Source organism: Zootoca vivipara, chromosome 7 (assembly GCF_965207765.1).
Source record: "Zootoca vivipara chromosome 7, rZooViv2.hap1.1, whole genome shotgun sequence".
Lineage (NCBI taxonomy): Eukaryota > Metazoa > Chordata > Lepidosauria > Squamata > Lacertidae > Zootoca > Zootoca vivipara.
Window position 1 is genome coordinate 45,647,325 of NC_142590.1, and position 12,035 is coordinate 45,659,359.

Here is a 12,035-nt window from a genome sequence, read left to right on the forward strand (position 1 = left end):
TCTCCTAGACAGTGAAATATGGCCACAATTAGCCCGGATACAGTTCAATTATGATAAACAGCGCTTGCACCCTTTAAGCCGTGATTAAAAGGCCTCCCCCCTTTGATAGAGAGACCTAATTTCACATTATTATCGCTGCCGCTTGATTATAAAGCACTCCCTGGATTTACAGTTAAGAGACGGATGTGGAAGCGCTGCTTTATCATTTACACATCAGTAATGATGCAGCTGTCCTTCTGCCACAACATCCATTTACTAGCAGGGGTGTGTGTGTGTGTGTTCTGCCTCCCTCCCCCCGTCAGAGTGGCAGCGCCACCCCATGTCATCCAGGCCCTGCCTGCCACATGCAAGTGGGCAAAGTCACCCTTACGGTAACAGCGTGATGAATGGGCGCACACTAATGAAATGGAGACATCAAGGCGTGGGGCGAGGAAGAAAGAGTGCTGATGGGAGGCAGCGGAGCTGTCCCGAGTCGGAGGGGAGCGGGAAGAAGGATCGCCTCGCCACCGTGTGCTGTCAAGGGAGAAATTACACATTTACTCTTGCTTTTTCTTAAGGAGACGGCCACCATAGATCAAAACATGGATTTACAAGCCAATTTTCAACATGAAATATAGACACCAGGAATCAATTTAAGGCTTGCTTCTATTTTAGCAAACTCTGCTTGCGTTTAGTCCCAGGTAAATAATGTGAGCCAGCCCAACCCTGCTTCCCTGTTAGTTCAGAAGAGAATGGAGCTTGCTCTACTTACCGGTCCATCCTTCTGTCATCCTTCCAATATAAAAGATGAGGAAAGGTGCAAGAGCTGGACTGGAACTAGTGGGGCCTGTGATGAAAGTCCACACCAAAAGTGTGCAGGAAAGCTACATTGATAGCTGTTGCCCTAATCAAGGCGTTTTATTTAGTGTGTCATGCAATACAGAACCTAGAACCTAGAAAATCTGAAATGGAACTTTTAAAGCATGTTTCTGTCCCTCATTGGTGGTTTTTAAAAAGAAAGAAATGCGACCAGTTTCTGTTAATGCTTCAGGATGAAAAAACAGATGAGTGGTGTTGCCAGGAGTTTTATCTTCTATTTCAAACATTTAGATAATGTGAGGGGTGATGTCCCCTTCACAGCTTCCTTTCATGTTTCCAAACCTCTGCCCCCTTTGTTGTGTCAAAAAAATACTAATTCTGTTGATTTGCAATTTTTCATTTTGTATAAATTAGATAAATGGGCATTTTGCAGGGAAATGTACTTAAATCATCATCAAAATCTTTTGCACACCTAATTCAAGATATCTTGGTAGAACAGTAACACAGCTGAGTCCATGGAGCTGAGCCCTTTTCTTCTTCTTTACTGTTTCGATGGAGTCGCTCTAATGCTGGGACTGCTAACTTGGCCCCTGTGGGCCCCACAGCACCCACAAAGCCTTCCTTCTCCCTCCCCAATGCCCGATGCCTGTGGGTGGTGAGGATGGTGACCCCCGTGAATATTTGTTTTATTTAGGTTGGGCGGGTATTGAAATGGTGGGCACTCCCTTTGCTTGTGGATAGCCTTTTCTGAACGTGCAGGTGGGTGGATTGCTCAAGCATGCTCTGTGTGTGATTGAGAAAGGTGCAGATGGGGAGAGGTGTATGTTTGGGGGAGATGGGGGTATATATGAATGTGGTGAGGGAGAGAAGGAAAGATGCACTTGGCCCAAGAGATGGGGGAAGATATGCTTGCAATGAGAGATGTGTGCGTCTGTACGTGTATGGTGAATATGTGAATGTGATGCGTGTGCATGTGCAAGAGTGTGGTGTGACCACCCTGTATATTTTTCCTGGTCCTGGGGAATGCTCCCTATTGTTATTAGCAACAGTATCACACAGAGGGGGTAAATATCAGAACCAGCAGGACATAGCTCACTTCCCTTGGGGGTGGGGAAAGCAGCAATAACTATGCTCTAGTTTTGTGTTAGGCCATGCTCCCACAGCAGCCATTTTGTGGCTGGCACCCATAGCACTTCCTCAGAATGTGGACATTTTGCCCACTGGGCCCTCCTCTAATGAGTGTTATTAGATCCCTCCACAGGTATGGTAAGTGTTATTGTAGTGGAGTACAACCATTGTATGGTGTTTGTCCCCTCTGTTTTGTGGTCAACCTGGCATTTAAGACTAGGAACTAAGATATGCATGCTAGAAATCAGCAGGGCCACCTGGTGTTACAGAATGTGTTTTTTCCCCAATAGGATGTGCCCCTGCTCACAAAACTGAAATTATTCAAGCGGTCAACATAACTCCCAAAGCTGTACTGTCATACAAAACTGCTCCTTGTTCATTTCTCGTTGAAGTGAGAAATGTCAAACTTCTTTTAACTATATATTTTGTGTTCTCATATTATCTGTATGTATTTTTATGAGATATGCAATGAAAAATTTCCTTAAAATAATAAATCAAGGCTAGACCTAGCCTCAATTATATCATATCAGGATTACCACATGCCACCACATTATTCCTGTTTCAAAGAGGAAGTAGTTGTTCCACTTGAATTGATACAAAAATGAGTAGCTGGTATATTGCAGCCTTGCTCTAAAACAGTGGTCTTATATTTTTCAAGAGCTGGGACCTACTGGAAACTCCCAGAGCTCATGCAGTAAAAGGATGCAGTCTAGGCTAGTTGGAGGGGGGCTGTAAAATTGAATTAAACCATACCCCACTTTATTGGAAATGGCAGAATGTACTATGAAGATCTACTTGCCATAATCAGGAAGCTTAAGTAGGGCTGAGACAAAGGGCTGGTCCACACTTCAGTTTTCCAAGAGGCTTTCTGCTTGTCCCATGCTTTTTAGGCACAGCTCTGAGCAGTATTCCATTTGCCTTGCCTCTTTTCCCCAGGAAAACCCACTCTTTACCTCTGAATCAAAGCAAACATCAACATGCCAAAATCCTGACTGGCCTTTGCTCCAATTCAGTGGTAAAGAGCGGGTTTTCCCAGGGGAAAGTGGTGGGACAAGCAGAAGTGTGGACGAGCCCAGAGACAAGAAGCACATTCCATGCAGCTGCACTGCCAGTACTACCACAGCACATCTAGGGTGTGGATGAATCATAGAGGTGTTTGCATGCATGCATGCTTATGGGCACATATGTTTGTGAGAGGTCAGCATTTATGTGTGGATTGTTGTATGCCTATAAGCAGTGCTTTTTTCTGGGGGTACTCAAGGATACGCAGTACCGACACCTTTTTCCTAGAAGCAAAGCACTGCCTATAAAAATGGGGTATGTGTGTGATCCTTTTTTCCAAGCATTTTCATACCTGTCCAATTCAACATTGTTTTATTGATGTTTTAATATGCTGTAAACCGCTTTGAGATTTTTCTTTAAAATATAAAGTGGTTTAGAAATGAAATAAATAAGAAGAATAACATGACCGTTCTCACGCGCTTTCTTCCTCTGACTGGCAGATGACTGCAAGAACATTGCCAACATCATGAAGACACTGGCTCACAGAGGGTTCATCTTCAAGCAGACCTCCAAGCCCTTTTGATCTCTGGGGCCGGCCAGACAGGGCTGCATGCGGCCGGCTCCTGCTACCTGGGCGTGATGGGCTGGAGCATTCGAACGACAGAAAGAGGACAGAGGAACGAGCAACCCCACGACTCCGTCAGTTTTGCTGTTCTGCCAGTAGAGGCTGTATATATGGAACTGGAATCTCTGTGTAGGCCTGACGTGACTCCCTCTCTGGGGCCGGCTGCCTGCCCGGCCTGGCCCAGCCTGCAGCCCCCTAGGGCGCTTGCTCCACATGGTTAGAGACGTAGATTGTTTTCCCTTTTGTTGGCTTCCGATTTCCATTGGCATCTTTCTCTCTCTCTCTCTGCTCATATTTGCGCCTGTAGCAAGACCGTGGCGCCATGTTTGGGGCACTCGCCCTTATTACTTTTGAGTCCAATATCGCAACAACCGCGGTCAAGCCCCCCTCCCCTTTTCCTGTGTGAATCTGTTACTGTGTCTCCTGCGTGTCAGCTAAATATTGACTGAGCAGCATCCAGACAGCCCCCCCCTTCTTTGGCAGGCTTCTTCCCTCCTTCCCTTCTGTTTTGAATAAACACTAACCCTCTGATTCCTTCTGTATGTGATCTGAGGAAGCTCGGCTCTTTCTGTTCAAGGTAAAGTGCCTGTATTCCCTGCCCACCAAGAGCAACCTATCTCCCTGGGGCTTCATTCAGCAGGGGTTATCGTAGGCAGGAGCATCCTGGCTGATGCTCACCGCCATGTCCTGCATTTCTTGAACCCTGTGATCCCTTGCTCATGCCTCTTCAGAACATGGGGAACCCTACTGTGCATCCACCCTGCACTTGCGCATGGCCCCCCTATGGAGCATGCAGTCCATTGCAGGCAGTGGACGTGCCCATTACTGCTAGCCCAGCAGGGAGCTGTGTTCCCATTACCCAGCAGGGATCTGCAAATTTATTGACATCTGTGTTACTGCCCCTTTCCTCACCTGACTTCCTCCTCCTCCTACAACGGCTGCAACTGACTTGTTGCTTTGAGAGGTGTGGCCTATTCTTCCTATCCTATTCCCATCACCTTGGTCCAGTGTGGGAAGATGGAAATAAAGAATGAATCGCCCTCTCCCAGCTCAGTATTTTCCTGAAACCTTCTGCCCTAGCTTTTGCTGAATGGATCCCCAGATGGATAGGCTCCAGCTGCCACCTACATGGGAGCCACACCAAGAGTCAGGCTGTGAGCTGATACAGGCACTGGGCCTTACCGGTAAATAATGCATGGTGTGTGGATGTTCCAGCTGAACCCAACCTGACCTCCTCATTGGCTCGTTATTCCCATCCTTGCTGTAAATGTGCCACATGAATAAAGTTTGGGGGAAAGGAACCTGGCTCCTTGTATGCTGTAAGGGAGTGGGGCCGGGGGTAGGCTTTATCTGAAATATGCTGCTAAGTAAACTCCTTTTCCCAATACCTCTTCAACTGTCCATGCAATCTGGCAGTAACTGCACAGATGTTTCTCCCATCCTTAAATGGATTTGCGTTCTGGGATTGTTTTGTGACACAAGTATCATGTACCTTCATGAGAGAAAATCACCCACATATTCCCACCTGTAGCCAAAACAAAAGCTGCTTCCTTATTAGTTCTTCCCCAGGAAAGTATCTTGAGAATAGGTCATACTTTCCTTCACAATAGGAAGGGGTGGGAAACAGCCAGCCCACAGCCCTAATCAGACCTCAGGTCATTTTGTCCAAATCACACTCACCTACCTCACACCTGACGTAATGTGTTGCCAGGGAAAGATGCGGCTGCAAAGGAAGAAGCAGGAACCTTAAAGTTTGATCCTACTTCTTCCTTAGCAAGTGGAGCTTATATTTGGCACCTTTTAGATTTGGTGCTTCCAAGGAGAGCTGAGTTTTGCTCAAATTGGTATTTGCACCCACTGCCAATCAGTAGGCACCATTAAAATGTTTTCATACCATATGTTTAACATTACTGAAGGACCCCTCAATGAAAGGAGGATCCTGAAGAAGCCAAATATTTACATCTCATCACCTTAGCCCACTGCACCATCAAGGATGCTTAGCACACAAAGTGCATAGACTGCTCAGGCCACAGGAGCACAAGAAAACACTTTGGCTCATGCACCCTCCCCAATTTGCAGGTAGAAGTGGTGCTCAAAGAGGGCAATACTCAGGTCTAGACACTGGCCCCTGTTGAAGTTTATATGGTTTCCCATCCTTTTCTCTCCGTTAGCTATGACAATATACCATGTAAAAAAGAGCAAAGCCTGGAGCTACATGTTTAAAAAATCATGACTCATTTTATAGAAGTCAAATAAACTTGAACACAGAAGGCCAATGAATAATTACCAAATGTTTGTTTAGTGCTACATGACCTAAGATGGCTTATTCACCAATGTGAACTATCTTTTATGATTTAGAAAACAATGACAAATGGGAGATTGAAAACAAAGCAAGCTGCTTGGAGAACATACTAATTGACTCCATAGCTTAAGACAAAGCCCCAAATAAATCACTATCCCCTTTCAGTGTTGGTCTCTGCTCTTTCCCCTCCCATTGCAGCAGTGAAAAGTTTGGGGGTCTGTTGCAGTTAGGCCACACCTCTCTTTATGGCACCACTGCAGAAGGTAATTGCCTTATCAACCCCTTGTCTATGTCTGCCATGCCTTTCCATCCACATGACCATTCATGCAGTAGGGGTTGAAATGAGAACATACTAGATACAACCAGCAGAGTCAGCAAAGCCTGTGTCCTCCACCACCCACTGAAGCCTTGTAGGCCAGTCCATCTCACTTTGGGAGGTTTGTCCTCCAAGCACTAGAGAATATAACTGAGCCTTTCCCACCTCAGGTTAGGGACTTGAGATCAAAGGTCATAGGGATTTTAATGGCTCCCTCTGTGTAATCACCTGATCAGTTTTATTGATTCAGTGTCGATGGAGTCGTCTAATTAGTTTTCTATGAAAACGAAGAACTTGGCCTTTGACCTTTCTTTCTTCCAGCAAGAATGTAAATCAAAGGGCGTTGTCATGCACTATCGATTCCCAGTTGCACTTGAAATGGGAAGGGGAAGGTAGAGCATGAGTTAGGTCTGACAGCAGCAGGCCAAAAGTATCATAGCCCTCCTTCCAACATGTTTCTGATGGAAGGTGAATATTTGAAAGGGCTGGGCGGGGGGGGGGGGGGAGAAGAGTACAATTCAGTCATTAAAACAGTCAGCAAGCTGGAGAAACTCCAGACCAGAATGGAGGGCTACCTCATAGGCTAGCACTCAATATTTTTACACTGGTGAAACCAAAGTTACTTACAGTTAGCTCTTCTCTTCTTGAGGGTATCACTGGCTTCACTGCCTGCCACACACTGGAGAACATGCGACTGAAGTCTTAGATGTCACCAGTCAATCTCTTCCTGCTGAGGGCAAGGGTTATACCTAGGGCTTTGTGTTCTGCACTAAAAAACCCATCAAAATTAAAATTAAAACTGGAATTCCATGGCCTGTATGCATTATGCAAATGTGCACATATTTGCTCATTTTGCATAATTTATTTTGCTACTCTAGGGAAGGGTAAAGAGCTATGCAAAACACCACAGCCTGATCACTAGAAGTCCTACTTAGCCCTCCTATGGCTTCAGAGATCTCACCAGAGATACTCACACACTTTCAAGGTGACCTTTGTAAAAGCTTATGGGCTAGAAACTTCCTTCATGGTGCTGACTTCTACATTTAATAGCAAAACGTAGCCTTTCCTGCTTAATTACACAGGCTTATTTATACTGACTTGGAATATCCAACCCTACACTATCAAACCAAACCTTCACAGCTGAAGCAGAGTCTAGCAATGAGAAATGGATGCTTCTTGGTTCTTGGAAAACCAGCATGCATACAGCTGGTTGCTCCAATGGTTACTAATCAACACAATTATCACACATCCAGGCGCCTCTGGAGGGTATAAGAGATATTGGTCTGCATGCAGCAGGCTACAACAGGAAAAGACAACCGTGAACACACTTACTGAACAAAATGGAACTTTCCTCCAAGTAAACACACACAGGATTGTCCTGTTAAAAGTGTCTGAAGAACTGCTTTTTCATGTTAGCACAAAGAACTCATCACAACACCACTACACTCGGGATGGGTGTGTATGTCCACAAAACAACACAGAATAATTCTGGATACTCTTAACAGATATGGGAGGGTACCTCACCTACCTGAGAGATGAGAAAACTAGGGATGCAGCATTTAGTTGGCTCGCTAAATTGATATTGAAAATTTGTTTAACTAAAAAGGTGTCACTGCTTACATCAACCCCTTCATGGATCAATGCCTTGTCGTGGCGAAGGGGCTTGAATAACTCAGAGAAGCTATGAGCTATGCCATGCAGGGCCACCCAAGATGGACAGGTCATAGTGGAGAGTTTTGACTAAACGTGATCCACCTGGAGAAGGAACTGGCAAGCCACTCCAGTATCCCTGCCAAGAAAACTCCATGGACAAAGACAACAGGCATATAAAAGTTATGACGCTGGAAGATGAGCCCCTCAGGTCGGAAGGCGTCCAACATGCTACTGAGGAAGAGCGGAGGACAAGTACAAGTAGATTCAGAGCTGATGAAGCGGCTGGGCCAAAGCCGAAAGGACGCTCAGTTGCGGATATGCCTGGAAGCGAAAGGAAAGTCCGATGCTGTAAAGAAAAATATTGCATAGGAACCTGGAATGTAAGAACCATGAGTAGAGGTAAGCTGGATGTGGTCAAAAATGAGATGACAAGAATAAATATCGACATCCTGGGCATCAGTGAACTAAAATGGAAGGGAATGGGCGAATTCAGTTCGGATGACTATCATATCTACTACTGTGGGCAAGAATCCTGTAGCAGAAATGGAGTGGCCCTCATAGTCAACAAAAGAGTGGCAAAAGCTGTAATGGGATGCAATCTCAAAAATGACAGAATGATCTCGATACGAATCCAAGGCAGACCTTTTAACATCACAGTAATCCAAGTTTATGCACCAACTACCGGTGCTGAAGAAAGTGAAATTGACCAATTCTATGAAGACCTACAACACCTTCTAGAAATGACACCAAAGAAGGATGTTCTTCTCATTACAGGGGACTGGAATGCTAAAGTAGGGAATCAAGAGATAAAAGGAACAACTGGCAAGTTTGGCCTTGGAGTTCAAAATGAAGCAGGGCAAAGGCTAATAGAGTTCTGTCAAGAGAACAAGCTGGTCATCACAAACACTCTATTCCAACAACACAAGAGACGACTCTACACATGGATATCACCAAATGGACAGCATCGAAATCAGATTGATTATATTCTCTGCAGCCAAAGATGGAGAAGCTCTATACAGTCAGCAAAAACAAGACCTGGAGCTGACTGTAACTCAGATCATCAGCTTCTTATAGCAAAATTCCAGCTTAAACTGAAGAAAGTAGGAAAAACCACTGGGCCAGTAAGATACAATCTGAATCAAATCCCTTATGAATACACAGTGGAAGTGAGGAACAGGTTTAAGGATTTAGATTTGGTGGACAGAGTGCCTGAAGAACTATGGATGGAGGCTCGTAACATTATACAGGAGGCAGCAATGAAAACCATCCCAAGGAAAAGGAAATGCAAGAAAGCAAAATGGCTGTCCAACGAGGCCTTACAAATAGCGGAGGAGAGGAGGCAAGCAAAATGCAAGGGAGATAGGGAAAGATACAGGAAACTGAATGCAGATTTCCAAAAAACAGCAAGGAGAGACAAGAGGGTCTTCTTAAATGAGCAATGCAAAGAAATAGAGGAAAACAATAGAATGGGGAAAACCAGAGATCTGTTCAAGAAAATTGGAGATATGAAAGGAACATTTCGTACAAAGATTACCATAATCAAGGACAAAAGTGGTAAGGACCTAACAGAAGCAGAAGACATCAAGAAGAGGTGGCAAGAATACACAGAGGAATTATACCAGAAAGATATGGATGTCTCGTACACCTCAGGTAGTGTGGTTGCTGACCTTGAGCCAGACATCTTGGAGAGTGAAGTCAAATGGGCCTTAGAAAGCATTGCTAATAACAAGGCCAGTGGAAGTGATGATATTCCAGCTGAACTGTTTAAAATTTTAAAAGATGATGCTGTTAAGGTGCTACACCCAATATGCCAGCAAGTTTGGAAAACTCAGCAATGGCCAGAGGATTGGAGAAGATCAGTCTACATCCCAATTCCAAAGAAGGGCAGTGCCAAAGAATGCTCCAACTACCGCACTATTGCGCTCATTTCACACGCTAGCAAGGTTATGCTTAAAATTCTACAAGGCAGGCTTAGGCAGTATGTGGACCGAGAACTCCCAGAAGTGCAAGCTGGATTTCGAAAGGGCAGAGGAACCAGAGACCAAATAGCAAACATGCGCTGGATTATGGAGAAAGCTAGAGAGTTCCAGAAAAACGTCTACTTCTGCTTCATTGACTATGCAAAAGCCTTTGACTGTGTCGACCACAGCAAACAATGGCAAGTTCTTAAAGAAATGGGAGTGCCTGATCACCTCATCTGTCTCCTGAGAAATCTCTATGTGGGACAAGAAGCTACAGTTAGAACTGGATATGGAACAACTGATTGGTTCAAAATTGGGAAAGGAGTACGACAAGGTTGTATATTGTCTCCCTGCTTATTTAACTTATATGCAGAATTCATCATGCGAAAGGCTGGACTAGATGAATCCCAAGCCGGAATTAAGATTGCTGGAAGAAATATCAACAACCTCAGATATGCAGATGACACAACCTTGATGGCAGAAAGCGAGGAGGAATTAAAGAACCTTTTAATGAGGGTGAAAGAGGAGAGCGCAAAATATGGTCTAAAGCTCAACATCAAAAAAACCAAGATCATGGCCACTGGTCCCATCACCTCCTGGCAAATAGAAGGGGAAGAAATGGAGGCAGTGAGAGATTTTACTTTCTTGGGCTCCTTGATCACTGCAGATGGTGACAGCAGTCACGAAATTAAAAGACGCCTGCTTCTTGGGAGAAAAGCAATGACAAACCTAGACAGCATCTTAAAAAGCAGAGACATCACCTTGCCGACAAAGGTCCATATAGTTAAAGCTATGGTTTTCCCAGTAGTGATGTATGGAAGTGAGAGTTGGACCATAAAGAAGGCTGATCGCCGAAGAATTGATGCTTTTGAATTATGGTGCTGGAGGAGACTCTTGAGAGTCCCATGGACTGCAAGAAGATCAAACATATCCATTCTTAAGGAAATCAGCCCTGAGTGCTCCCTGGAAGGACAGATCGTGAAGCTGAGGCTCCAATACTTTGGCCACCTCATGAGAAGAGAAGAATCCTTGGAAAAGACCCTGATGTTGGGAAAGATTGACGGCACTAGGAGAAGGGGACGACAGAGGACAAGATGGTTGGACAGTGTTCTCGAAGCTACGAACATGAGTTTGACCAAACTGCGGGAGGCAGTGCAAGACAGGAGTGCCTGGCGTGCTGTGGTCCATGGGGTCACGAAGAGTCGGACACGACTAAACGACTAAACAACAACAAGCTTACATCAAACGGAAGATCTAAATTATTTTTAGTATAAGGACTTAGAAAAATACATGGAGAGCAGGCAACATCTTGGCAGAGGCATTACCCCCCCCCCTTCATCAAAGCAGGAAATACCTCCTGCAACGAATGAATGCATCACCTAAGATACAGTATGGGGGTCTTTTCCTCAACTCTGTTGTTTAATTCATATGCAGGGCACATGAGTCAACCAACTGTTCTATAATTAGATGAAACCTTGAGGGAAATAGGAACTTTGTGGACATCCAAAACATTCTGTAAGAATAAGCCAGAAACAAGCAAGCATGGCTTCCAATGGAAATGGGATAGTGGTGTGAGAATTAGTGCCCAACTAGGACCATAAAAAAGACTATGCTTCAATGGTGGCACTGCAATAGGTGGAAGACCTTCAGTGTTCAAAGAAGCCTGAGATATGTCTGTCTTTTCTTGCAAAGATAAGTTTTCAATAAAATAATTTGTCCATGTAGCTCTGCATTGCAGTCTCTGCTACTCCGAGTCTGCCTTGCAGTTGTGAGATAGTTAATCATGTGTAGCACTATACCAGGGAGTCTTAGGCGGGCATTTGTCTCCTCTTGCCTCACATCCGTCATAAAAACTATTCTAATCCGTAAGATCTAGCTGATGATCCAGCACCTGCCTACTCCAGCTCAAGATCTATCTAGACCAGGGGATCCCAAACTAAGGCCCGGGGGCTGGATGCGGCCCAATCACCTTCCAAATCCGGCCCGCAGATGGTCTGGGAATCAGCATGTTTTTACATGAGTAGAATGTGTCCTTTTATTTAAAATGCATCTCTGGGTTATTTGTGGGGCATAGGAATTCATTCATATATTTTTTCAAAATATAGTCCGGCCCCCCACAAGGTCTGAGGGACAGTGGACCGGCCCCCTGCTGGAAAAGTTTGCTGACCCCTGATCTAGACAAAAGCAGCTCCTACCACCATACAGGTGCTGCCCTTCTGCCCACCCACCACAAGTGCTGGAAGAGTCAGA

The 12,035-nt window shown here is 44.9% G+C and overlaps 1 protein-coding gene across 2 annotated transcripts in view; it reads left to right on the top strand.

Moving 5' to 3' along the window:
* ERI3 (ERI1 exoribonuclease family member 3) overlaps positions 1-4,854 on the top strand; it is a 189,114-nt gene extending 184,260 nt beyond the window's left edge. For both annotated transcript variants that reach the window (XM_035121856.3, XM_088673312.1), the window contains exon 8: positions 3,429-4,854. In XM_035121856.3, the coding sequence (XP_034977747.3) occupies positions 3,429-3,511 (83 nt within the window). In that variant the 3' untranslated portion in view covers positions 3,512-4,854. The remainder of the gene's footprint in view (positions 1-3,428) is intronic.
* Positions 4,855-12,035: the final 7,181 nt, after the last annotated feature.